At 40.0% G+C, this 25,579-nt stretch overlaps 1 protein-coding gene across 2 annotated transcripts; it reads left to right on the top strand.

Moving 5' to 3' along the window:
* The first annotated feature begins 5,430 nt into the window (after nucleotides 1-5,430).
* On the top strand, nucleotides 5,431-24,545 carry olfm1b (olfactomedin 1b). Of its 2 annotated transcripts, none has more exons than XM_030149127.1 (6): nucleotides 5,431-6,002; nucleotides 12,623-12,772; nucleotides 13,554-13,709; nucleotides 15,321-15,540; nucleotides 19,731-19,837; nucleotides 22,281-24,545. In XM_030149127.1, exons 1-6 carry the CDS (start codon nucleotides 5,937-5,939, stop codon nucleotides 22,953-22,955), a joined length of 1,374 nt encoding a protein of 457 aa, XP_030004987.1. In that variant the 5' UTR covers nucleotides 5,431-5,936; the 3' UTR covers nucleotides 22,956-24,545. The 2 variants fall into 2 exon arrangements, with proteins under 2 accessions (XP_030004987.1, XP_030004986.1); XM_030149126.1 differs by lacking the exon at nucleotides 5,431-6,002 and adding an exon at nucleotides 10,331-11,115.
* Nucleotides 24,546-25,579: the final 1,034 nt, after the last annotated feature.

The raw sequence follows: 25,579 nt of genomic DNA, 5'->3' as shown, positions 1-25,579 counted from the left end.
GGTTAGGGTCAGTGTTAGGTTTAGGGCCAGGTTTAGGGTTAGGGTTAAGTTTAGGGTTAAGGTTAGATTTAGGGTTAGGGTTAGGTGTAGAGTTAGGGTTAGGGTTAGGTTTAGGGTTAGGGTAATGATTAGAGTTACCGGTTACAGATATGTAAACCCTAACCCCAGATCTCGGTACAAGTTGACATGTAATCAAATGGCGTTAAATAACACATGAAAGGATGAAAATGCGTATGTACAGCACACCAAATGCCATTTCATGAGATCAGTCTGCCGATAATCATGATGCCAAGAATTTACTGGATAGTTGAAGTTTAAGAAATCTATCTTAAACTGAAACAGGACTACAGAAAGTGCAATCAACATTCAGAACCAACAAACCAAGTAATACCACAAATACCACATTAAAGTGTTCAAAACCCGATCGCAGCAGGGACAAACTAATTCTTCAGTCTGTTGGTCCTGCATTTTAGCTTTGAAAAACTGAAACCAGATGGAAGCAACACAAATGGGCTGTGGAGTAGACGACCCGGGTCCTCACTATGTAAAAGTATGGGAGATCATACAGTGCAATTTTTTCTGCATTTTTACAATTCATTTTTGAATGTCTTGCAGTCAGTTCCTATTTCTAAAAGACAAGAAACTGAATCAGCAAATACAAAATGTGGGTACGGATTCAATAAAAAAGAGAACATAATGTTTCTGTAAGAGTCTGGTTGACCTTAAAACCGTGATGCCGCTGATATGAATACATGTTGGTGAGTTATTTTGCAAATGGAAAAAACATGTGAACCAAGGGTCAGAAAAGGAAAAGAAATGATAAAAATTATCTGCCTCGGAAATAAAATGTACTAAATTTTACATATTTTGACCAAATGAACTGGAAAACAAGTGATATAAGTGTTGGTTATGCTGGCTCATGTTTTCAATGTATATGATGGTGTGTTATTACTCAAACACAGACAAAACAGATTTATAAATCTTCCATTAGAAAGAACCTGAAACGTGAATGTATTTTAATGTGCAGATGGTGCTTTGAAGTAGATCTGGTAGCTCCGAGACAAACATTCCCTTCGACTAACATCCACTCTCTCATTAATTCTCAAAATTTCACATTTTGACCCAAGACTGTATCTTGGAAACTACTGCCAACCAGTATTTTCAATTTAATGTTCTTTACTAGTGACTCACACTCCATAAAGTTATATTATTTTTATTCTGGAGGTATTTTATATGTAGACAAAGGAGCCATAAGGGGGAGAAAACGTGATGACAATTTGAAGGGTCCATGACTGACAGGGGTCCTAGAAAATAGTAGAACATCAGTCTATTTTTTAATGAAAATTTTTAACCTCTCACTATAGAGGGATGTTTGCTTCACAATGAACTAATAATAATATGTGTTGTTTGCAATAGTTCTGTTTTGCTTTGCCAAAAAATAATAAATTCCAGTCATCCTCTGACCCCTGCTTCCCCCCTCCTTATTTCATCTTATGGTTTGGTCCATAAGCCAGCATTCAATCCAAAAAGAAAAACTATATTTTAAACAAAAACTCTAAAACTGTTATCATTAAAAAAATAATTAAAATGTAAAAGTTGGCTTGCACCTTTCTCATCAGTCTTGCAAGCCATTACTGGCTTAGAGTCTGGTTTTGACCAACTCTATATGTAAAGTGTCATGAGATAACTTTTGTTATGATTTGGTGCTATATAAATAAAATTTGATTGATTGATTTGATTGAAATCATAAAATCTAATGTAGGCAGAATATTGATCCATGCCTGTGTGTATATTTTAGGGTTTGCATGCTTGGGGTGGTGGGGCTCAGGGCCTCAAATCCCTGGTAGCACCCCTGCTTGTAAATCAGTGTTTTGATTTTTTTTCTCTTTTTTTTTTTTTTCTCTTTTTTTTTTTTTTTTTTTTTTTAATTTTATCTAACCTTTTTTTAACCAGGAAAAATTCCATTGAGATTAAGGACTTCTTTTACAAAGGACTCCTGGCCAAGATAGGCCGCAGCAAATACAACACACAGTTACAGGATTACACAGTTGAAACACACAGAACAGACACATTTGACAATAAACAGTGAGTAAAAATAACATTTACAAGCAAATTAAGAAAAACAAGTGCAAGTTATGAAGTCAGCCTCAAGAACTCTCAGTTTGGACATAAAAGTGCTCAAAAAAATTTACTCAGTTTCCAGTTTGTCTGTAGCTGATTCCATGCATAAGGTGCAGACTAAACAAAAGGCCATTGACCCATATGGGCGAATGGAAGGGAGTGTATTCACCAGCTTTAAATAAAAAGACCTAGTGCTTCTTTTGTAGCAGTTCCCAAATGAATTTTTCCTCTCTATTTAACGTTGCCGAGGTGATTTATCTCCATTTATTATTATATTATCCTCTGCACTTTTCAGTGAAACTCATGTATTTTCTTATATTTAATCTACTGATCATGTAGATCACAGGTGTCAAACATATGGCCCATGGACCAAAACCGACCCACCAAAGGGTCCTGGGATAAATGTGTGAAATGTAAAAGTTACACTGAAGATATTAATTATTTTGGTTCAGGTTCCACATTCAGCCCAATTCTATCTCAAGTGGTCTGGACCAGTAAAATATTATCATAATAACCTACAAATAATGACAACTCCAACAAAGGGGGCACAAAGGCTTTCCAGGGGGGGTATGGGATCATTCCTAGGTGTTTTGTTTTTTTCTTCAGGTTAGAGTATTAATCAGGTGGAACTAATGTTTTAGCGTTGGAGCACCCTGGACTCATTTTAGGGACGTACAACAAACAAATCTACTGCCATAGTGATCTGTCACTGGACTAGACCAAGAGTTTAGGTTTGGACAATGGACGAGGATTGGACTGGAAAAGAAAAATGTGCAATGTTTCTGGTTTTGCACAGTTTGTACAGATTGCACTTTAATGTTCTGAGATGTGCAACGGAAACAGGCTCATTGCAGCCACTGATATTGTTAAAATATTCATCTTTGTTACCAAAATTTGTTTGTTCTACAAAAAAAATGACCTTATTACCATAGTTGTAAGATAATTACACATTTCCTATTTTTAATTGGAAAAATAATGTCTCAGGGAGCAGTTTTGTTGAGGTCATTTATATTGTTCAATCAAAAATCTAAGTTATTTTTAACCCTTTCATGCACTGTCCACTCCAGTGGACAGTTCTTCTCCAGCTGTTCTCTTGTACATTAATGGGTTTTGTTGTTTTAGTTCCATATCAGCCAACACAGTGGACGCTTATGCACCATCCCATACACTGTAATTCAGATCATGACTGTAACTTTGCTGTTCTTGATAAACCTGATCTGCACTAACATGTTTGAGTGTAAATCAACTGTTATTTGTTAGACAAGAAGTTTTTTTTTTTTTTTTTTTTGCATATTATCTCCATGAAGTGAGTAATTACTAGCATTAGAATATGTTAAAATGTGAGAAGACATCAGATTAGCAGCATTAAAAATGTTTTTATTTCATTGTTTTCATATCACTCTCTGATATTGGGTTTTAACCCTTTCATGCATAGTGGTCACTACAGTGGACAGCTATTCAAAGATGTTCTCTCATATATTCATGGATTTCGTTGTTTTAGTTCCATATCAGCCAACACAGTGGACGCTTATGCATCATCCCATGCACTGCAATTCATACCATTACTGTAACTTTGCTGTTCTTGATCAACCTGATCTGCAATAACCTGTTTGAGTGTAAATCAATTGCTTGTTATTGTTAATAGACTGTAATTAACAGGTTTTTTTTAAACAAAAGATTTTGGGGTTTTTTGCATATCATCTCCATGAAGTGAGTAATGATTAGAACTAGAGTATGATAAAATGTGAGAAAACATCAGATTAGCAGCATTAGAAATGTTTTTTTTTTTTTTTTCATAGTTTAGTTTGCACACAATATATCAATAAATCCATTTTTCTTTGCTTCAAATATTAAACACATGGTGTCCAGCTGAGTGGACATTTTTGCGACTCCATGAAAAATAGGTTCATGAGAAAATGTTCAATTACATTGTTTTTTTCATGCCTAAAGAGGACTAAAAACACTCAGGTTCTCATAATTCATGCGTGAAAGGGTTAAACACATGTTTCTTTACTTCAAAAATTAAATGCATGGATATTTTTGTAACTCCATAGAAAAAAAAACTCGATCGCATTGTTTTTTTCATGGCTAAACACTGAAGAAAAAAATCTTGACTAAGGTTTTCATAATTCGTGCATGAAAGGGTTAATTTGCACAACAAACTAGAAAAGCACTCTGAGAGCGTAGACCTCCGCCAAGGCAGATCAGTGCCCCCCCCCCCGATCACCACCAAAATTTAATCATTTGTTCCTTGTGCCAGTATCAATATTTCCTGAAATTTTCATCCAAATCTGTCCATAACTTTTTGAAAGATCCGGATCAGTCTTTGCCATTTGATAGAACACCCCATTGTAAATCCCTGAGTCAAATTGCATGAGATTTGCACAATTCCCCCATATTGTGATTTCCACCACAAATATTAGTCCCATATTTATTTTACCTATATTTTAAGATTCCTTGACCATGAAAACATACCATTAGCAACTGGATTCATAATTATATCCTTATTAGTTCAGTAGTTATTCACGAAAATCACATTTCTCGTAATGGCGGTTTTCTTCTGGATCTAGCTCCTTAAGTATTAAAGCTACATCAAATTCGGTGGCATACTCCCGATGCGGAAGTGACTGAGCTACACGATGGCACTTGTCAGAAATTTCTACCTTTAATATTAAAGGCACAGTAGGCCAAAAAGTAAGGGCACCCCCATTTTTTATATAAATTGAGATAAAATCCGCCTTCTGAATCAGATCCTGATCAGCCTTTGAAATGTGACAGAGGACCCCATTGTCAATTCCTGAGTTAAATTTCATGAGTTTTGGTCAATAATTAAGCGAGATATTGGGAAACGAAAATTTTGGCCCCATTTACCACAATGTTAACGAAAATTTCAAAGTGATCCAGAATCCAGGATTTCTTCCGGATCACCCCCAAAAGTTAATCATTTCTTCCTTATCCCATTTCCAACAAACCCTGAAAATTTCATCAAAATCTGTCCATAATTTTTTGAGTTATGTTGCACACTAACGGACAGACAAACAAACAAACAAACAAACCCTGGCAAAAACATAACCTCCTTGGCGGATGTAATAGTTATTCAAGGGAAAGCAAAAAGTATTCTAACAATATTGATGTTTCTTTCAATAAATGTTATAATTGCACCACAGGTACAATGTTGTTGGGGTTGAGGGGGGCTTGGAGATTTTTCATGCTCCAAAGTGGAGCCCGATAGAAAAAAGATTGAGAACCACTGTCCTAGTCCATGCGTGTCCGTTTAAATCTCCCTCTCGGTGCGATGCAACTTCCGTTTTCAGCATCATGTACAGCGGCGTCACTCTCCTTTTTTCATCTAGGGCTTATACGGCGGCTTGAGGCGGGGAGGTAAACTTTTGGCAATATCAGAGTGAAGGTTTATAGCCTCGTATACGACAGTGTTTGCGCGTCTTTAACCCAATGTTCATCACGGCGCGTCGCAGCGACTAAAAGTGTGGCCACGAAGACGCAAAAAAAAAAAAAGGGGAGAGGCACCGAGATAGGCTGCCGATATGAACTGAATATGCACACAGACGACTCCGCCAAACAGATCTGTCGCTTTCTGCTCCTACGCGGTTGCTGAGGGGATCGTTTTTTAAAAGCCAGAGGAAAAAAAAAATAGTCAAATAAAAAACAGTAGTGGTAACAATCGGAACGCGTAAGAGAGAAAGAGAGAGAGAGAGAGAACCGGGAGGAGAGGACTGCCGTGGTGCGGGGGGACGCAAAGGGACTCGATCTGCATGTGAGACCGCTGGTCCACACACACACACCGGAGGCAAGAGATGCAGCCTGCGAGCAAGCTCCTGACTCTGATTCTCCTCATCTTCATGGGCACAGAACTCACCCAAGTAGGTTTATTTTCCTCTCAAAACGCCATTTTTTCACCTGCTGTAAGATTATTAAAAAAAGAAAAAAAAAAAAAAGAAGAAGAAGAAGCTACAACCCGCTGGTTTAATGTGCTTCAAATTCTGATTTTTTTTTTTCCTATAAGAGAATTAAAATGAGTAAAATAATAAAAGGAAGAACCCGGGTGAATTAGCCCTCAACCCCTCTTTAACCAGATTACCGGGTGGGATTACATGATGTGAATACATTGTGCTTGACGGGCGCAGCAGAGACAGGCTACAGCACAGTCCGATTCTGTATAAACACAGGCAAGAATAATGTATAGACATGCTCCTGCAGTTTCTTTAACAGCACATGATCCGACTAACCAACTACAGCTTTTCTCGACATGCAACGATGTCTATTGATTTCTTTAAAAAAAAAAAAAAAAAAAAAAAAAGAGAGAGAAAGAGCAGTGATTAAGTATGGGTTGCTGCTGCTGCTGCTGCTCCTGCTGCTGCTCTTTGGTGTTTTAAATCAGGGCTCCACAATCAAATGCAGTGTCTCAGAGTGTTTTGAGCATGCTCAGTGACCACAATGTGACTTACTGTTGCCAGTGTGTGTGTGTGAGAGAAAAGAGAACATTTAGTCCAACAATGTAAAGCTACAGCTGCAGTAGTAAACAGTTTTTTTTATTTTTTTTTTAATTTTACAAGTCAACAAAATGCATCAGTGTAGACTTCTTTGCTGAGACTACAAATGACTTCCTGTTGCTTAAAAGGCCATTTGCAGGAACACAAATAATACTCAGTGATGCATTAAGCCAGACGTTCGCCGTTGTAAATTCTCACCAGCAGCATCATGGTGTGGAGAGAGGGAGTGCATGTGTACTACTGCCAGGGCCTGCCGCTGTAGGTCTGAAGAATTTGATGATTTAATTGACCTTGCCTGAACAGAGAGTCATATTTCATGCGCTTTCACTCTCATTTGAATCCAATTGTGGCTGGTAATTGGAGACTGCAAACCAAAAAAAAAGAAAAAAGAAAAAAATCAAATGTGTCACCGAGGTACCATCAATATATTAATCTGTGCTTCCAGTATATTCATAATACACCCCCACTCCAAATGACAAACTCAATAAAACATGGTGAAACTAAGTTGCTGCAAAGCCCACACGGCCTTGATGAAGCAACGTGTGAGAACATTAGCTTGATAGAAATATGCCTACAGTGGATTTTTAACAAATGTTTGTAAGCAGAGCACTTTTTTCATTCAAAGAGCAGCACCTTGACATTCATATGAATTGGTATTCAGCCATAACCTTACACTGAGTGATTATAGCTGTGATCTGTTCTCTGTTCGTTGAGGCAGTGCTCGCATGTAAATCTATAATAATCTGAAGTGAACGTACAGTAGAGCAGGAGAGTGCACAGAAACGCTGACACAATCGAACAATGGGGTATTTGCTCCTGATTGATGGAAGCCATCAGTTAAAAGAGAAGGGAGGGGGAAGAAGTGTGTTTTGCTTTGGGTTTCATGACAGTCGGCATGGGTCCCGACGTAGGTCAGGGCCCACAATACAGTGGCATTCTCACTCTGACAGCCTGGGAGTGTGTGTCATCTGCTTGAAGGTAAGTCGATATTAGTCCTGAGTCTGCCCGTCCGATTCCTTCCAGCAGAACAGAAATGCAAGTTACACTGACAGGCTCTATTTATACTGCCTTTGCTATAGAAAACAACAATATATTCACAACAGGCGGTTGAGGCCTTTCTGCAGAAAGGAAGAGAGAAAGAAAGTACCTAGAGACATTCAGTTGAGGGCCTCTTATTGTTGGACGTAAAAAAAAAAACAAAAAAAACAGACACATCCAAGCAGTACGGCCTTGACCTTTACTGTGGAAAATGATGCCCCCCCTTAATGATCACATTAGCCACCTTATATTTAAAAACCCTCCAGTAGTTTTCGCCAGCATGAGGTCGCGCTACAGTTCTTTTCTTAACATCTGGGCAGGGGTGTCAGAAGGCACCTGATTAGTAGCACCGTCTCCTCTTTTAATTCCACCTGCATTCATTCACCTCTATCCTCCGCTGAAGGATTTGGCTACTGACTGGTTCTCATACAGAGAAGAATAGTAAGCAGCCAGAGCGGCATCTGTTCCTCACCTAGTGGCTCCCCCATGGCTGCAGGCCCACATCCTAAAGCATCTCACTAACACCTGACGAGCCAGATGGTACTGTTATAGAAGCCCCTTTGACACCAGCGTGCAACCTACATACCATAGCTCATTTTGAAAACAACCATCAGGCAAGAAATTACAGTAACGCACCTGCACACGTTGAGGTTTTTTAATACCTTCCTTGATCTGGTAATCGCATGTCCGTGCATTAAAAACAGGGAATGTCATTATTCAGAGTGGAGATTTTACATTTGGCTCTGTAAGTCACACACAACAACTTAATCTACTTTACAGACACGTCCACTTCTGTGCTTCACAAGCTTAAACTAAGGCTCCAGCAAGGGAACATTTTGAAACTGTTAAGGATTTTGAATGTATGAAATAGAAAAAAAAAAAAAAAAAATCAATCCGGTTTTATGTGAGAAACTGAGATGGAGTTGAGCTGAATTGCAATATGCGTGGTGTGATTGGCAGCTGGGGTTGAAGCTATTTATTATTCAGTATGGTTGGTTAAGCGACGAGGCAAAGGAGAGAGAGAGTGAGAGCAGAAGAGGAGTAGGTGGAGAGAGCCTCTGCAATTGTACATTTGCAGGCTGGAAATGTGTGTTTTTCCTCACTTTATGAACAAATACATTGTAAACCGAATCTGTCAGCTGGGTGTTATCGTACTGTACACGCTCTGTGTTAAACTGCTTTTACTATGAATGCATTTCAATACAATTACCTAATCATAAATACTACTGATGTGAGTGTTTTGAATGTGAATGTCTATTGTTGAGTCTGCCTTAGAGGAACCAAGAATCAGTTTGACGTTCAGTCTTTGAACTTCAGCTAGTACTTGTGATCTTGTTTTTAATTGTACTTTAGTTTCCCCCCCCCCCCCCTTTTTTCTGTCATCACAACTTATTATTTTTGTCTTGAAAAGTGAACATAGTCTCACCGGCAAAGCACAATGCATCAAATACCACATCCTCACCATGCAAGCGCATATTATTCATTGCAGAGGATTGCATAACTTAACACTGTGCATGCCATTAGTTATAATGTGAGACACTTGCGTATAGACTAAATGATCTACTCAGACAGTATGTCATCCATTCTCTTTAATCAGTGCATGATGATGGAGTCTGTGAAACGCTGAGGATGCTGAGAGATCTTCATTTGGAGAACATTTGCATTAACACCTGTGAATCTTAGAAGAGTATTCCTTTGAAACATGAGATAGACTTGCTGTTGTGAGTCGAACCATTTTACACAAAAACCAGACTTCAGTGGATAGGGTTCTCGGTTGGTAAGCTGACCCCTGCCAATACACCGCCGTGGTCTGTAGAGCCCTCGCTGTTGTGAGCTCTCACCTCAAAGGTCATGAAGAAGTGGGAGAGATAAGAGGGTTGAGGTGGAGACAGACACACAGACAGAGCTATGGAGGTGCAGCGAGGGCAAACTTTCTTTTCATCTTCCAGTTTACTAGAAAAATGCATTATGAAGCAGACAGAAATAGCTATGGACCCAGCCACTCGTGCTATTCTGGGGAACTTCATGTATCATGCAGTAGCTGGAGGCAGTAGTAGGCTGCAGCATTAACCTATGGGCCTGTCTGGGCTCAGGCCACATTAATGATCTGTCATTGCATTTTTATGCTGTTACACTAACCTTTATGTTATGTGTATTTACAACACCGCTGCGTGCGTAAATATTACATTTGTTCCGTAAAAGGTCTTTAAATGATGGCTTGACTTGTTTTATTATAGGGGAGGGTTTTTATGGGCTGTTTTTTTTAAGACGCTCTTCTGCAAATGACGCGCCTTTTGCTTAATTGTGGGCCCATGCCTTTTGATTTCAGCAACGCCAAAAGCAGCTACACGATGGCGCCAGAGTCACACGAATCAAAAGCTCATCCTCGGTTAGAGCTAGAGTTGTGGCAGTAATGTGTCAGTAAAGTAGAGTGAGTCCCAACGCCCCACTGTCACCAAAATGCGACGCACAAGCGCGCAAGAGTCTCATGTTTATTATAGGCTATTATAGACTCATGTCATCTATATAATGACAGTGATTTTATTTTGGTGGGGGTAAAACAAAAAAAAACAAACAAAAAAAAGCTTTACCGTGTGTTATGATGTAAATGCCTCTGTCCTCTAAAAGAATCCCCTCAGCATCAGTGTCGGCCGACCTCAGCCGCACTGCTCATTGTCATTCACCCTTGGGACAGACAGTGTCGGACAGCTATGGGCGAATCAGGCGCAATCCCACATATTACCATGAACGGACCCCAACCTGGCTGACATCATTGCGTCTGGCGATATAGATAGATCGTAGTACCTCCTCCTTCCTCCTCTCATCCATTTGGAGCAGCCTGTGTGTAGTCAGTGGCACTTAATCACAGAGCGCACCAAGGCAGGAGGCGGACCGTCGGGCGTGAACGAAATAGTAACGGAGAACCGGAGAGGCACCAGTGTGCGGGACAACGCAGGGAGGGAAGAGAAAAAGAAAAGAGGAGCTACCCACTGGACGCTTTCCTATAGCAACTCCAGCTTTTGCTCCTTTTATTCATCCAAAAAAAAAAAAAAAAAACCTCTTCCATTGGATCAAGTGTTGCAGCTTTTTCCTTTTTCCTCGACCTTCTCGTTTCGGTCGTCTCTACCGCGCACGACTCCAGTCCTTCATTGGAGATGTCCAAAAAAAGACCATCCGAACCGGACTCCCGGATGAAAGCGCTAGAAGCTCTGGGCAACATGTCTCGCCTTCCTTGTTTCTCACCGGAGTCTGTAGAATGAAGACGGCTTGAGGAAAGTCCAAGCAAAGCGCAAAGATGTCGGTGCCTTTGCTGAAGATCGGCGTCGTGCTCAGCACCATGGCGATGATCACCAACTGGATGTCGCAGACCCTCCCCTCTTTGGTGGGGCTCAATACCACCAAGCTGACGGCGGCGCAGGGAGGGTATCCAGACCGGAGCACAGGAGTAAGTGCGCGGGTTCATGCGTATTTCCAGCGGCTGGTTTGGCTGTTCTTTACGCATTCTGACAGACGCACTTCTGTGAAATATAAAACAATTTAAGTGCTCTTTTGAGTGCGTTTGGGTCATAATTAAAAGGAAAATATCTTAACTTGGCAAGTTGATGCGCCTGACAGGCTCATGTGAGAGTAAATGACTTGGAGATGCATCACATATTCTTGCTCTGGTTTTTGATGTTGCTCCAGCTGCATCTGGGTTGCTGCAGACATCAGTCGCTTGGTTCTTTTATTTGGCACTGACAGGCCAAGATCAGGTGGAATATTCGTAGATTACATGTCAAATATGAAGGTCTTTTTTTTTTTTTCTCAGGTTAAGAAGGTGTTTTTTTGTTTTTTTTTTCTCCTGGTCTCCACCACCTTTCTGTGAATGAGAGAGGCGCTGTAAGCTCAGGTTCTTTATGAAGATTCTAGTGAAGCCTTCCTTTGTTTCTCCATCAGATTGGTGGTAGATACTGGATGCTGTCACGTTTCTTTCTTTCTGTGCCAAAATAACGCTGTCAGCAGTGTGTGCCAGATGGAGTGGAACTTAACAATGGAATTAAGAACCAACAGATGTGAAAGGCAGAAAGCAACACATAGTAAAGTGAGAATATCTGATTATGAAAAGGCAGAATTGTTCCCTTTTTTTTTTTTTTTTGCATCACATCATGAGTTCAGAACAGAACTAGACTTTATGTAGGCGTTTTTTTCTGTGGTACTAATGAATTAGATCAGCACAAGTATTAATATTCCAAGACAAGTGTTTCATGGTGATTTTCTTTGTCTTGTCAGTCCATTTTTCGTTAGACAGCAGTGTAGCTGACAGTCAGTGTGTGATTGCTCCTTTGGACTTTGTAGAATCACTGCTTGTCATTAATTGAATCAATCAGCAGGTCTGTCCAGTCAGGTCTAGATTTTCCATCGCTCATGCACATTTCCTCAGAGAAATCAGCTCACTAAGGCTGAGAGCAAAATCTTTCTCAGAGTCACTCAGTCTTTTTGTATCACCAAGTTAACTGGAGTAAAAAAAAAAAAAAAAAACTCTACCTGATGCCATGTATGACACGTTACACTGAGAGCCTCCACACACCTGATCCATTGATTCGCCTCTGCTGTCTTGATCCCCTCTTTGTGTGGCTTTAAAATATACAGTATTATGGTGCAAAAAGGGTGGAGCCTGGCAGTTTGTGGTGTCCAGATGGTGATGAATGCAGTACAGCTTTAGCATTAAGCAGGCACAATCCACTTTATGTGCAAATAAATCAAGCGTTGTCCTTGGTCGTGTCTCGTTGACCTAAAACCTGCACTGGACAAAGCCTTGGATGTTGGATAGTATTATAAAGATGTCACCCTTTTGTCTTTTTCTTTTAGTGCGAGCTATTTTTTCCCAACACTCTCTCACTTTCTCTCTCGTCCCGTCTCCTCTAGTATCAGCATTCACCTCCCCTCTCTTTTCCCTCTATCTTTGTCCTCAGGTTTTGCCAGCGAACCCAGAGGAATCGTGGCAGGTGTACAGTTCAGCCCAGGATAGTGAGGGAAGGTGTGTCTGCACTGTGGTGGCGCCCCAGCAGTCCATGTGTTCACGGGATGCCCGCACCAAACAACTGAGGCAGCTGTTAGAGAAGGTAATTACCGCTTAACTCCTCAGCAACACATGACCCAGCTATCAAAGTCATACACTGCCCAGAGTAACCACCTTTACTCCTACTACCTACTTCTTACACAAAGACAAGTATCCACACACACACTCACACACACAGATATAGGCTTTTGTGGTCTTCCAATCACCTCTCTGCCCGCTGGACAAGAATAGGAATCATGCTCTAATGAGCTCCCTGGAAACTAACAGGCATCATGGGAGGCAGCCGTACACTCTCTCTGTGTGAGCTTCTATTGTACTGTACACATCCAAAACAGAACATCTGATGATGCAACCCAGCTCAATACCCAGAATGGAAGTTAACACTTTTCCTGATTAAACAAAAGGAGCATTAAAGCAAGGTTATGTCAAATTTTGCACAAGTATAGTGGTAATCCATAAACTCTCTCAAATGTGGATTTTTTTTAGAACCAGGCATAAGATTCAAGGAATGAATAAGTCATGTCTGACAAAACTCTTCTATGTCTATGACAAAGAGTCCAGTTTACTACAGTTTAGAAGAAACCAAATGTCTGAACAGTATGTGTCCAACACTTGCACCATGTGTCTGAGGCCCAAGATTACTTGGCCTGGTTTCAGTTTCTGTGAATCACCACATGAAGCCAAAACAACATATTGAAAATCTGTTGCTTTTTTTTTTTTTTTTTTTTTTGTAACATCTGAAGCCAGTTGTTGTGTAATCGCACCATGGGAGATATATTTATTTCATATGACTCAGTGCCATCTGTCTGTATGTGACATGTCAGGTCCAGAACATGACCCAGTCCATCCAGGTGCTGGATCAGCGAACCCAGAGGGACCTGCAGTACGTGGAGAAGATGGAAGTCCAGCTCCGTGGTCTCGAAACCAAGTTCAGGCAGGTGGAGGAGAACCACAAGCAGAACATCGCCAAGCAATACAAGGTATGGATACAGATCTCTGAGCCATACATAGCCCACTGCCATTTGTCATAGCCTTACCCATTTTGTGTTTGTGTGTTTCCACTGTGGAGATCAGTTCAGAATCACTTAAAACTACCATACCATATACCAAGAAATTCATAAAGCATATCTCAGCGATGATTGAAATCTGGAAATTAAAGATCTCTGCACATGGGACATAATTTCTTAATAGGAGTTCATTAGAGGGTTTCAGTCCTATCAAAATAAAAGCACTTTGAAGTAATTATGTATATATAGGACTGGGGATTGGTTTTAAATGATGTCTCATCATAAGCAGCCAAACACAAAACACTTGTAAATGTGGAATTTGTAAGAGTATGATGAAATACAGCTACAACTCTAGCTTTAGTAGCTAATATTTTTGATACTCAACTGCATACTCTAATGAGCTGTCCTGTCAGAATGTCAGTTGCCACCTCAAAGACGTGTCCAAGTTTGACACCCAGCCCTATTTGCAGACAATGCATTAATGCAGTAAAAGTTTAAGGAATGTAAGAAAAAAAAAAAGTGTCAATCAAAAGCAGCTGTTAAATTGTCACTTGGACCTTACATTTGTATACTCATCCATGCATGCCTAATACGTCACACAGCAAGCACCATCTCCAGTGCATGCATGCAAATACACTGTAACTTGTCTTAAGTGCTTAATACTAAGTGAGTGTGCGTTTGTTTGTTTGTGTGTCTGTTAGATAGGTTAGCAAGCTCTAGCCCCTGTCAACAGTTTGTCATTTTCTTGCTTGCAGGGCTAACTTTAAGACATGTAAAGAGAGCCACAGGGAAGAAGAGGCAGGTCAATTCCAGATTCCCCTGAACTGGGCCACAGTACTGAGAGCATTTGGGCGTCAAACAGTTAATTTACCTTTAGCACCATTAAGACTAAGAAACCCCACCCCTCTCCCAAACCAACCCACCACTGATCTCTTCCTGCATGTTACTGCTGTCAAAGTTTTCCATCTAAAAGCTTTTTTCAAACGTAAATACATTTATTATTATTATTATTATTATTATTATTATTATTATTATTATTATTATTATTATTATTAATTGATGTTATTCATTTTCTTTTCTTTTGGCTTTTGTCTATGCATATTTGGTTATTCAACAAATCTATACGTAAAACTATAGACGTAAAATTCGAGACACTTTGTTGTGTGTGACATGTAAAAGCATGTAACCCTTAATACGATGTTGCATTTTAAACGATGATGACCAATAAAGAGCTTTCCCAATTGTTGTCGGTGTACCGAGGGCTTGCTTTTTAACGGCTGGTCACTGCCGGGACGGAGCCACCTGCTCTGCTCGTCCAGCGGGTGGAGAATATTTGACCGGGTTTGTTTGCTCAGACACACACCTGCACTGACAAAAAAACACACCAGTGAACAAGATATACACATACATGCTTCACATGGACACAAACAAGTGGTTTTCATGTGAGTGGACAGGCAGGATAGTGGTAGAGTAGTCAGGTGTAGACAGGTGTTTTGTTTTTTTTTTCTTTTCTTTTCTTTTCTGGACAGCGGGTCTCCTTTTGTCGCGCATGACACTCAACCGAGCTTATTCTAATCCTTTCAGGCCATAAAAGCGAAAATGGAGGAGCTTAGACCGTTGATACCAGTGTTGGAGGAGTACAAAGCCGATGCCAAATTGGTATTGCAGTTTAAGGAGGAGGTCCAGAACTTGACGTCAGTTCTAAGCGAACTTCAGGAGGAGATGGGGGCCTATGACTACGAGGAGCTCCACAACAGAGTGTCAAATCTTGAGGAGAGACTCCGAGCATGCATGCAAAAATTAGGTAGGCACAGAAAGTTGTTGGCATACACGTTGCTTCAAACATGTGCATGCATAGACATTCCCATGACACACAGTATGTTCTGCCAGAAAGAGATTCTCAGGCATATTCACATGACACAGAACATGACAGGAACACTGAGTATGCATTTGTGGCAGCAGTGTTAAACCACACACATGCATAGTGGGCAGACTTTTTAAACATTTACCATTAAGCATCATGGTCCTGTTTTTATACGTGTTTCTCCTGCAACAGACTCCAACCCAAGTATAAATGGACTGGATGTACCTCTGGGTAACTTTTATTTTATGAGTACATTCTTAATAAGAGGAAACAAGCCAGTAGTGCTGCAACTTTTAAGTATATTGACAGAAATCTTAGGAGTCAGTTGGCAATTTATAGCCTCTGAGAACTTCATTACATAATAGTAACCAAAGTATAATAAGTGTTATATAGTTTCAATCTAAATCCAAATTGTTTTTTTTTTTTTTTTGTAAACTATCTGTAACTAGGTTGCATTAGGAGATTTATTATATAACGGAGTTAATTCTGTGAACCAGTCAAAAGGATTGAAATCTATGAAGTCCAGCTAGCTAGCTAGTTAGCTAGCAGCTACTAGCTAATTCCATCTGTCCATTCTCACAAAAACACAGACAAATAATATACGTTTTTAACCACAGAAACGGTTGTGTTATATTTCACTGATCTATCAGTGTATTATTAGGCTATATTTATGTTTATGTAACTATTAAAATCTGTTAAAATGTCTCACTAGTCATAGTGATGGTAGGCTATAGCTAACATTACTAGCTAAAGAGATATAAACAGCAGTATGAGCTGTTTTCTAATATTTATACATATTTACTGTCACTTGGATTTTTTCTGGTGTTATTCAACTGTGATATTGTGTACATTAATTTTTAACTATTCCATAGTCTTTAATTCAACATTTTAATTTTTGGATTGCTGATTGGCTAAGATGCAGTCCAAATACTTAAACGGACCTATTTATAATTGGTAGATTTTAGCCTCCCATTTTGATATTATATGTATAATTGGATGAAAATGTCATAATGTTAAATTCTTCAGAGAAAGTAGCAGGTTTTGTTTGCTGACTTGGAATAAATAGATTATTTGATAGGCACGATGTGTTTCAGTTGCCTCCATATTTGCTCACGCACAGTTATCTAGCAAATGGAGGAAGAAAGCTGCTGATAGTGTCCTCATCTTGCAAGTTCCCATCATGTTCTGATCTTTGCTTTTAGCCCCTGTCTCAGTCTCTTCACACCTCTGTCACAGCCCACAGTGCTAATAGATGCACTCCCCCGCTACAGATATATTACAGCAACAGAAACACTTACATGGTGCACTAGCTCATCACGGGTATATTGTGTCCCAGTTTCAAATTATTCACAGTGAAGACGAAGAGAAAAAGAAATTTGGAAAATGCTTTTGGTCATAATGCCTATTGTTCTCGGGTAAACACTGACTACTTTAATGAAACAGTCCACAAAGCAGACAGGTGCTAATCTCAGTTATCTGCTCCTGTCATATTTTTCATCTGCTCTTCCTGTCTACTGGAGCAGGAGTCTTGTTCATACTTCCGCTTACAGTTCAATGCACATGCTCCACGCTTTTGTGGTCAGATTGCCGCAGATAGGGGAGCAGGGTACTGCTGGAGTTCCTCCAGTGTGAGTGTGTGTGAGATCAGACGAGATAAAGGCGAGGTCACCCAGCGAGGGACTGGCTCTGGCAGAACAGAGGGTGGCGATTCCTTTCATCTTCACACGATTGCAGAGTCATTCATGCATAGTGCACACAAATACACTCTCATACACTTACGTTATTGAGATTAAACAGCTGAAGGTCACTAGTTAAATTTGTATCAGCAGAGCAACAACAAAGAAAAACTGAGAAAAGTAGGGAGGCTAGGAGGTATTTAAAAATGTAATTGATACAGCAATAGGAGAAACTGATACAAGGTGGAAAGGGAAACAAGAGAGTGATAGAGTGAAGGGAAGTAGGAAAAGTGAGAGAGAGTAAGTAGCGCCCCTGCAGACCTGTCTATCAAGCTGTTTTGTGCCGGAGAGACTAACAGCCCAGCGGCTGCTGGGACACAATAGCCATCGATCAAGGGGACATGCCAGCTTGCTGGGCAATAATCAAATAAATAAATCACTGTGTCATGCCCCAGCAATGTGCAGGCACAGAGAGCTGCAGGCAAATCCTACACCTTCACACCAAAGACCTGATGGATGAACTAGGAAGGTCAAACAGCACACGTGTACCTGACAGTCCACTCTGCAACTATTGTTCTCTACTTTCACACGCTCTGTAGAGAACAAATACACATGTAATATTGCATCAAACTGTGCTTTCTGTCTTGACAAACAAGTTACCCACACTCTTGTTTTCCTCTCTCGATTATTTTCTTGTACAGTTCGTTTATTACATCCTAATTTTGGCCAGAATTCAAGGATCTAAAAATACTCACAAAGTTAATTGCTGAGATCTGAGAATGCAGTGACATTGCTAAAAAGCATCAGCGTTAGATGGGACAAGATAAATGAGTGGTCAAGTAATTAAATGTTTTTAAATCAATTTCCCAGGGTAGCCAGAAAGACAAAACAAAGACAAACTGTTAAAATGATTGCCTAAACCATCTGCTCAACACTGACCCGCCGTTCTACTGTAGTTATGTGCTCAAGTTTCTTTTCCTAAGGGATTATTAAAGACACTTTTGGTTTTACTGCTTGATAAATGGGGTCTGATGATAAGATCATGCAATAGACAGGTTTATAATGGTAAAGAAAGAAGTTGTAATGACCTCAAATTGTTCTAAAAACAATTTCTGAAAAGAAACATTAACTCTCAGGCTAAAGACTGATGCTGTTTTTTTGTTCTATAAGCTCCAGTTCCCATTAGGTTTTCCATTTGCTCTGCCCTCTGCTCTGGCCTCAGCAAATTCAGGCCAAAAGGGGATTAGACCCTGTGTGCTTCTCCAGAACGCAGATCCATCACCAGACTCCCTAGCTGCCTGCAATACTAGTTGCCCTCTAAAGACAGGGGCATGATTAGGGAAATATATAAATAAATCAATGGTCACTGTATTACTGCAGTCACTAATCCTACTGAATGGTTACATAAGGGACTCACCCCCCACTAGCTATAGTAGACTCTGCTCATGTGATCATGTGTTTGTCTCAGCTGCTGCTGAGGTGTGATGCCCACACAAAATCACAGGCACAACATATGTTACACACAGACACATAGCAGTACTGCAGCACATATGCAAACCAACAAGTCGTATTATGCAAGTGAGAGAAATTGGACAAGAAGTTGGAGTCAGACGTTAAAAAAAAAAAAAAAAAAAAAAAAAAAACAACCCTGAAATGGGAAACTGACACCAATTTGTGCCTTAAAAGTACAAAGCCAAGGGATATTTCAGAACACTTGAAAGTGAGAGAGATGATAGAGGTTATAAGGAAAGAAGAGACGGGAAGAGGAATGCGTTTAATGAGGGGTTAATGGATGCAACGCTTCACAGAAGAAGATGCTAATGAAAACACAAAATGAGCCATAGTCAGACACACTCTTAAAATTAGCGTATCAGAACAACTCATTACATTCCCAGAGTAAAATTAACTCATCAAAACCATCTAATTGACCTTTGTCATGCAGAAGCACCCTCTGAAAAAAGCAGCAGCTTACATCTGAACCAATGGATGTACAACAGCGACAATGGAAAGTCTTATTATTATTTGATGAAATCTTTCACTCTGTCTGTGTTGATTATGAAGGGTACATGACTCGGACCAGCTCTCAGTCATAAGGGACACACAACCCAGTGCTAAGTTTATCAGATTTATATTAACACCTCAATCAACACTAATTAACACTACAGCGGTTTACAAGCAGCACACAGCAGCAGAGTACACAGAGGCCCCCCCCGTCTCTGTTCCCCCTCCCCTCGAATGTCTCACGCAGAGAGAGGAAACCAGGCGTAAGGATGTGTGAACTGAATAATAAGCACCTCCTGTACGCAGAGACTTAACAACAACAACACGCAGGACATTAACTGCCTAATCCTTCACGCAAACTCATTTGGATGTAGAGTAAATGAAAGTGAATCCCTCTTACGCTGAATTGGTGTAAATACCCAAATGGCCGTTGGTCTACTACTTTTCTTGCAGCATGCGGCAAACTGACGGGCATCAGCGACCCCATCACTATCAAGACGTCCGGATCCAGGTTTGGCTCCTGGATGACCGACCCCCTGGCACCCGAAGGAGACACACGGGTATGTATCCTGCATGCACGCAAATGTTTTCACTCTAGGAAAACTGAAAATCTTAAAAGACTTCAGGACTTTGTTGGAGTGAAAAGCTCCAATTACTGAAAACTGCAAACTTCTGACAGCTGTTAAACTAGACTTTTGCAATGTTGCTTACAGAAGCAGATCGAGCGCTGAGAACATACTGTCCCACATACACAACTTTACATAGATCTTTATTGATGTAACAAATAAAAAAAATAAATAAAAAAAGCAGCAAAAGAACGCTAAGAGATTTAAGACAGGAGACAAACAAAGTAAGAGGAACTGGCCTGCATTGGCATCTCTGATAAACAGCAGCTAGGATTTGGAACAACAAGGTGTATATCTAGTCATTTCAACAGGTGAGGAAGATAATGAGGCTGATTAGTCATGGCAAACTAGCTGCCATCCAGTCTGCCAGTGGGACTCTTGCCCGTCAGCTGAAAACAGAGAACCGATCCAAAATCAGCACCATGGACAGCGACAGTGACATCTTTTTTTCCTTTTTAATCTGTGACAGTTGTTGATTAAAGCAAATTCTTTTTTTAAGTATTTTATTTAGGATCAGTTGAGTGGCAGCTTTTTAGTATTATTAAAAAAAAAAAAGAGAAAAAAAAGGAGCGATAACATTTTTATAGGCAAATGTGATCACAGTATAATTAGTCATTTGGGCATGGGACCAACGCTCTGATATGTTTTTGACACTAACACCAAAAAGAAATGCTCAAACAATACCCAGACCTTTTTTTTTCTTTTTTTTTGTTTTTTACAACAGCTTTTTATCGTGTGCAGTGAGCATTCAGATCAGTCACATTGATCAGTGGTTTCCTCTGTTTGTATGCCAGTGCACCATTCCCCTACTGTGTTTTTATTTCAGAAAAAAAAGTGCATAAAGAGCTGCTTTTTTGCTCCGTCACAAAATTTTCAGAGGTAATGCTTTCATTTCTGCAGGATCATGCAAAAAATAATTTCATTAAACTTGGTAGGAGGGTACAGCATGGGAATTAAAATTTAAGATGGGTATATATGCAAATAATCCACTGTTGCCCATAAAGTTGGAATAATTTTGCTTTCGGAAACATTTCTCTTTTTATTCTTAATCATACACATTAGTAATCACCTTTGACCAGGTGCAGTGATTACATACAGAGTCTGTCAAGAATAAATCACATTGTCTGGCACTGCATGAGAAGAAGTAAAATTATTTTTTCTAATTTCAAGAGCAATAGAGTAGATTTTTCACTGCATATATCTTCATATGTTTTCTAACAAGTACTCCCCTTGTTTTCTATGGATTCAACCTTGATTAGTGGTTAAGGTCAATTATTTGTCATTAGTCCCTGTATCAGCTGATTGCATTTGTTTCCCTCTGTAGCATTAGTGTGCTGCTTCAATTAAATGCATCTGCTTTCATCACTTAAATGAAAATGCAGAGAATAAATCTATATGGTTTTAATTGGAAGCAGCCCAGCAGACAAGTAAAGGAGGAAGCTGGGAATAAAGAAAGTTTATTTAGCCACTAAACAGGAAGATGCTCTTTGCGTACCCACTTTATGGGGTGCATTACTAAGGCGCAGAAACCTCACAGTCAGACAGACAGCGATTGCTTAAGAAGAACCAGCAGCTCACAGCAGCAGACTTTATCCATGTTACAGTCTGCTCATTGAATTGTCATGACAACTTCAACCTGTAAAAGACTGAAAAAAGTGTCATCAGTGAAGGGTGAGTCTGTACTGCTGACTAAGGATATATTTAGCATACTGTAAAGGCAACGTTTTTGTAGAAACTAATACATTTTGAACAGAACACATGAAAGATGTGCTCCATTATCAAAGGCCAGAACAGAAAGAATGAATGTAATTGACGGGAGCAGACAGTCCTGCCCTATTTCTTTTCATCTCTCAGTTTCCTTACCTTAGTTTTTTTCTGGGTCCGTGGAGACCCTATTCCTTGATGTGAATTATTTTTAAGTCAATCACAGCGGTACATGGAAGCAGGCAGGGGAAGGGCTTCAGGTGTCTAAGTCCTATTGAGATGGAGGAAGTGTTTGAGCTTCCAGTGGATCCAGGATGAGAGCTCTCTGCCCACCACCGCAGGGGCCAGCAGGAAGTTGGGTCGAAGCAGCTGAGACAGGCCTTTTATGTGAAATGATGGGCATTATCCCTGCGGGGCCGGCTCACGCCACCCCATGGCTGTCATCCTGATGGTTCATATTCACATGCGGCTGGATCTCATCTTCATCTGCTCCTAGAAGGAAGTCTCAGCGTTTTGCTAATTGCGATGCTTGTTGATGGTGATGTGATTTACTCTGCGTATACGACTCAGCTTTTCGCAAAGGCTGCCATGAATGATGATGGCTTGTATTTTCAGCGTACTTGTTTATTCTAACTCTTTTTTTTTTTCCCCTTGATCTTATCATGGTGTTTAGGTGTGGTACATGGACGGTTACCACAACAACCGTTTCGTGCGGGAGTACAAGTCGATGCAGGACTTCATGACGTCGGATAACTTCACATCCCATCGGCTGCCCCACCCGTGGTCAGGAACAGGGCAGGTGGTCTACAACGGCTCCATCTACTTCAATAAATTCCAGAGCCACGTCATCATCAAGTTCGACTTCCGCACCTCCTCTATCAGTAAGTCCCGGCAGCTTGATTACGCCGGCTTCAATAACGCGTATCACTACGCCTGGGGAGGCCATTCTGACATAGACCTGATGGTGGACGAAGGAGGCCTGTGGGCTGTCTATGCCACCAACCAGAACGCAGGAAACATCGTGATCAGCAAGCTGAACCCCAACACGCTGCAGATCATCAAAAGCTGGACCACCAATCACCCCAAAAGGAGTGCAGGAGAGTCTTTTATGATCTGTGGTACACTCTACGTCACTAACGGCTACTCAGGAGGCACCAAGGTCTACTACGCCTACTCCACCAACTCCTCTACCTACGAGTACATTGACATTGCTTTTCAGAATAAGTACTCGCATATATCCATGCTGGACTACAACCCACGTGACCGGGCTCTCTACGCCTGGAACAATGGACACCAGGTCCTCTATAACGTCACACTGTTCCACGTGATCCGCTCAGAAGAACTGTAACCACAGAAGATGGATTACATACATAAATACATATTGTCTGTGTAGAGATCGCCCTATATACAAAAATATATCTGCGAAACTAAAAGACTCTATGGCAAAGATTTATAATAAGAAAACGTATAGAAAGAGACTGCATCAACAGTGAATGCAAACGGGATTGAATGTGCATATACATGACACTGGAAAAAAAAAAAAAAAAAAAGAAGGGTTTCATTCCAAAAACGTGATATATTTGTTATAGAAAAAGAAGATTTATTAGTTATATCACAAGAATCACAGATGATTGTTAAAGAAACCAAACTGTTTTGTAAATAGAAATCTTAATATGACTTCTAACTTTAACAGTTATTATCCATAGTAGATATTATTTTAATAGCTGCCATCATTTTGACAGAGGTTTTTGATTTTGGAATGAAACTCTTTTAACTGTTAGAAAATGATTGTAAAAGTAGATTAATATATCAGATGTAAAAGAATAACAACAGATGCCAAAAAAATGCAAACAAAGAGAAAAAAAAATATCACGCCTTTTTTTTATATAAAGGATTATCAACCTAAGCTCATCCCTGTGGCTCCTGTCTTTCTGCAGAAATCCTCCAAGCTGAACTTTTCTTTTGGTTGATGGGGGTCCAGAAACGAAGACTGTTGGTAATAAACTGATGGATCCCCTTATCCCGTGGACAGACAGAAAAGTGGGAGGTCACTCTAGTCAGAAGACTCGTTAGCCCAATGGGTGTAGTCTGTAATATCATTTTTATCAAGTACGGTAGCAAATCAAAAGTCTGTAGAAAACAGCAACAACAATAAGAACATCCACTAAAAAGACCTGAAGGCACTGACTGTTGACAGCGCTGTTGTTTGAGATGATTTTCCTGTGTTAGTGACTATGTGTGAAAAAGGCTTTCTTTGCATGAGTGTTTTCTATCACTCTGGTCTGCTCTTCTGAATGTCTTTTGCTGTATGATATTAGAACTACAAATAATAAAAAAAATGAAGGGAGGGAGGGTGGAGAGGGGAACAAGATAGAATACCATTGGGATTTGAGGATTTGCAAAAAAAAAAAAAGTGACTTTTTTTGCTTCTTTCTATTTAGTTGTTGTTTTGTTTTGTTTAGATTTATTTCATTGCTACCTGTTTTTTTTTTTTATTTCATTTTTTGGGGTTTTTTAACGTTCGTGTATCACTGTTGGCACTGGTTTTGCCTCTCTGTATTTGTTTATTTGGACTATGTGGGAGGAATCTATCTAGCTCTCATCTCTCTCAAGAAACAAAGCAACGGAATGTATCAAGAATTGTATCTTGGGAACCTGGTCCTGATCCTATCTTCAGTTCATATCATGCAGCTGTAGCTGGGAGAGGTTTTTTTTCTCTCTCTCTTTTTATTCTTTTTATTTTATTTTTTTTAGAGAATAATCCCGTCTCATGTCATGCAACCCCCCCCTCCCCACCCACTGCTAGTGAAGGATGCTGTTTAAATGTATACTCCTGCCGAGGACAAAAGCTTTTCACTCTTTTTGCGCTTTGCTGGACATGTGTTGTATCTGAGATGAGATAGTTAATGATTCGTGTCAATAAAACAGAGAAATCTGATGCTCTCATTGTTGCCTTGCAAAACGCTACAAGCTGCCATGTGTCAAAACACTGAGTAGATGACTGTTCATAAAGATATCACATCAAGGCCGATGCTCTTATTTTCTGCCGTGTGGGTTATCCATGACACAGAACTCACTTTGTCTGACGAGTTGTGGAGAAGGACTACTTAACTGTTGCAGAAAATGACCAAGAAAGTGGAAGAACAGGGGAGCAATGTTGAGCTACATGCTAATATCAACATGCATGAGGATTTTCAGCAGTATAAGGAAAACATTTAGCAAAACAAGTGGTGCCAGGCACAACAAACCCCGCCCCTCGCACATATTGTACCTTATTTTGGCATCGATCCAGCTGATGTCATTATGTCTAAGCATGTGCTGAGCGTGTGTGTCAGCATATCAATAGCCTCTATATATGTGCCAAGTCTGAAGTAAATTGAAATGAAATTGATGTTTTTATAGGCATGTGAAATCTCGCCCATTATAAGTAAATGGGCGAAAAAAAAAGATGTAAAAAATTCAGAGGAAATTTGAACTTTGACCTATTTTTCCCAAAATGTAATCAGATCTATTCTGGGTCACTGGCAATCTATAAACCAAATTTGGTATGAATTCAACCTAAAATTTTGCTGCTAGAGTGTTTACAAACAAACTAACAAACTAACTAACTAACTAACTAACTAACTAACCGAATGAAAAAAGCAATACCCCTGGTCTTCCCTTTGGGGGGCAGGGTATTAATCAGCCCAATAAAAAACTAATGATATATACCTACATTTCTTCTATTCCATCTACTGTAGGAATAGCTTTATACTGAATATGCTGAGTGTCTCCTTATCACCACAATTCCCCTGCATCTCCTGGGACAATGGGACAACTCTTAACCCATAAAGACCCAGTGCTACTTTTGTGGCAGTTCCCAGATTATTTTTTCTCTCTATTTAGCCTTTCTTCAGTGATTAATCAACATTTATCGTACTATTATCCTTTATATTTTGCATTTTTACTGTGAATCATGTATTTTCCTATGTT

The sequence above is a fragment of the Sphaeramia orbicularis genome, chromosome 12 (assembly GCF_902148855.1).
Source record: "Sphaeramia orbicularis chromosome 12, fSphaOr1.1, whole genome shotgun sequence".
NCBI lineage: Eukaryota > Metazoa > Chordata > Actinopteri > Kurtiformes > Apogonidae > Sphaeramia > Sphaeramia orbicularis.
This window is presented reverse-complemented; position numbering and strand designations above follow the sequence as displayed.

Excerpts from the sequence above, each read along its gene's own strand:
- olfm1b (XM_030149126.1), top strand. The coding sequence starts at position 10,966 with ATGTCGGTGCCTTTGCTGAAGATCGGCGTCGTGCTCAGCACCATGGCG. Across the intron at positions 15,541-19,730 it reads AGCATGCATGCAAAAATTAG|CATGCGGCAAACTGACGGGC; the intron begins GTAGGCACAGAA and ends CTTTTCTTGCAG. Across the intron at positions 19,838-22,280 it reads CACCCGAAGGAGACACACGG|GTGTGGTACATGGACGGTTA; the intron begins GTATGTATCCTG and ends CATGGTGTTTAG.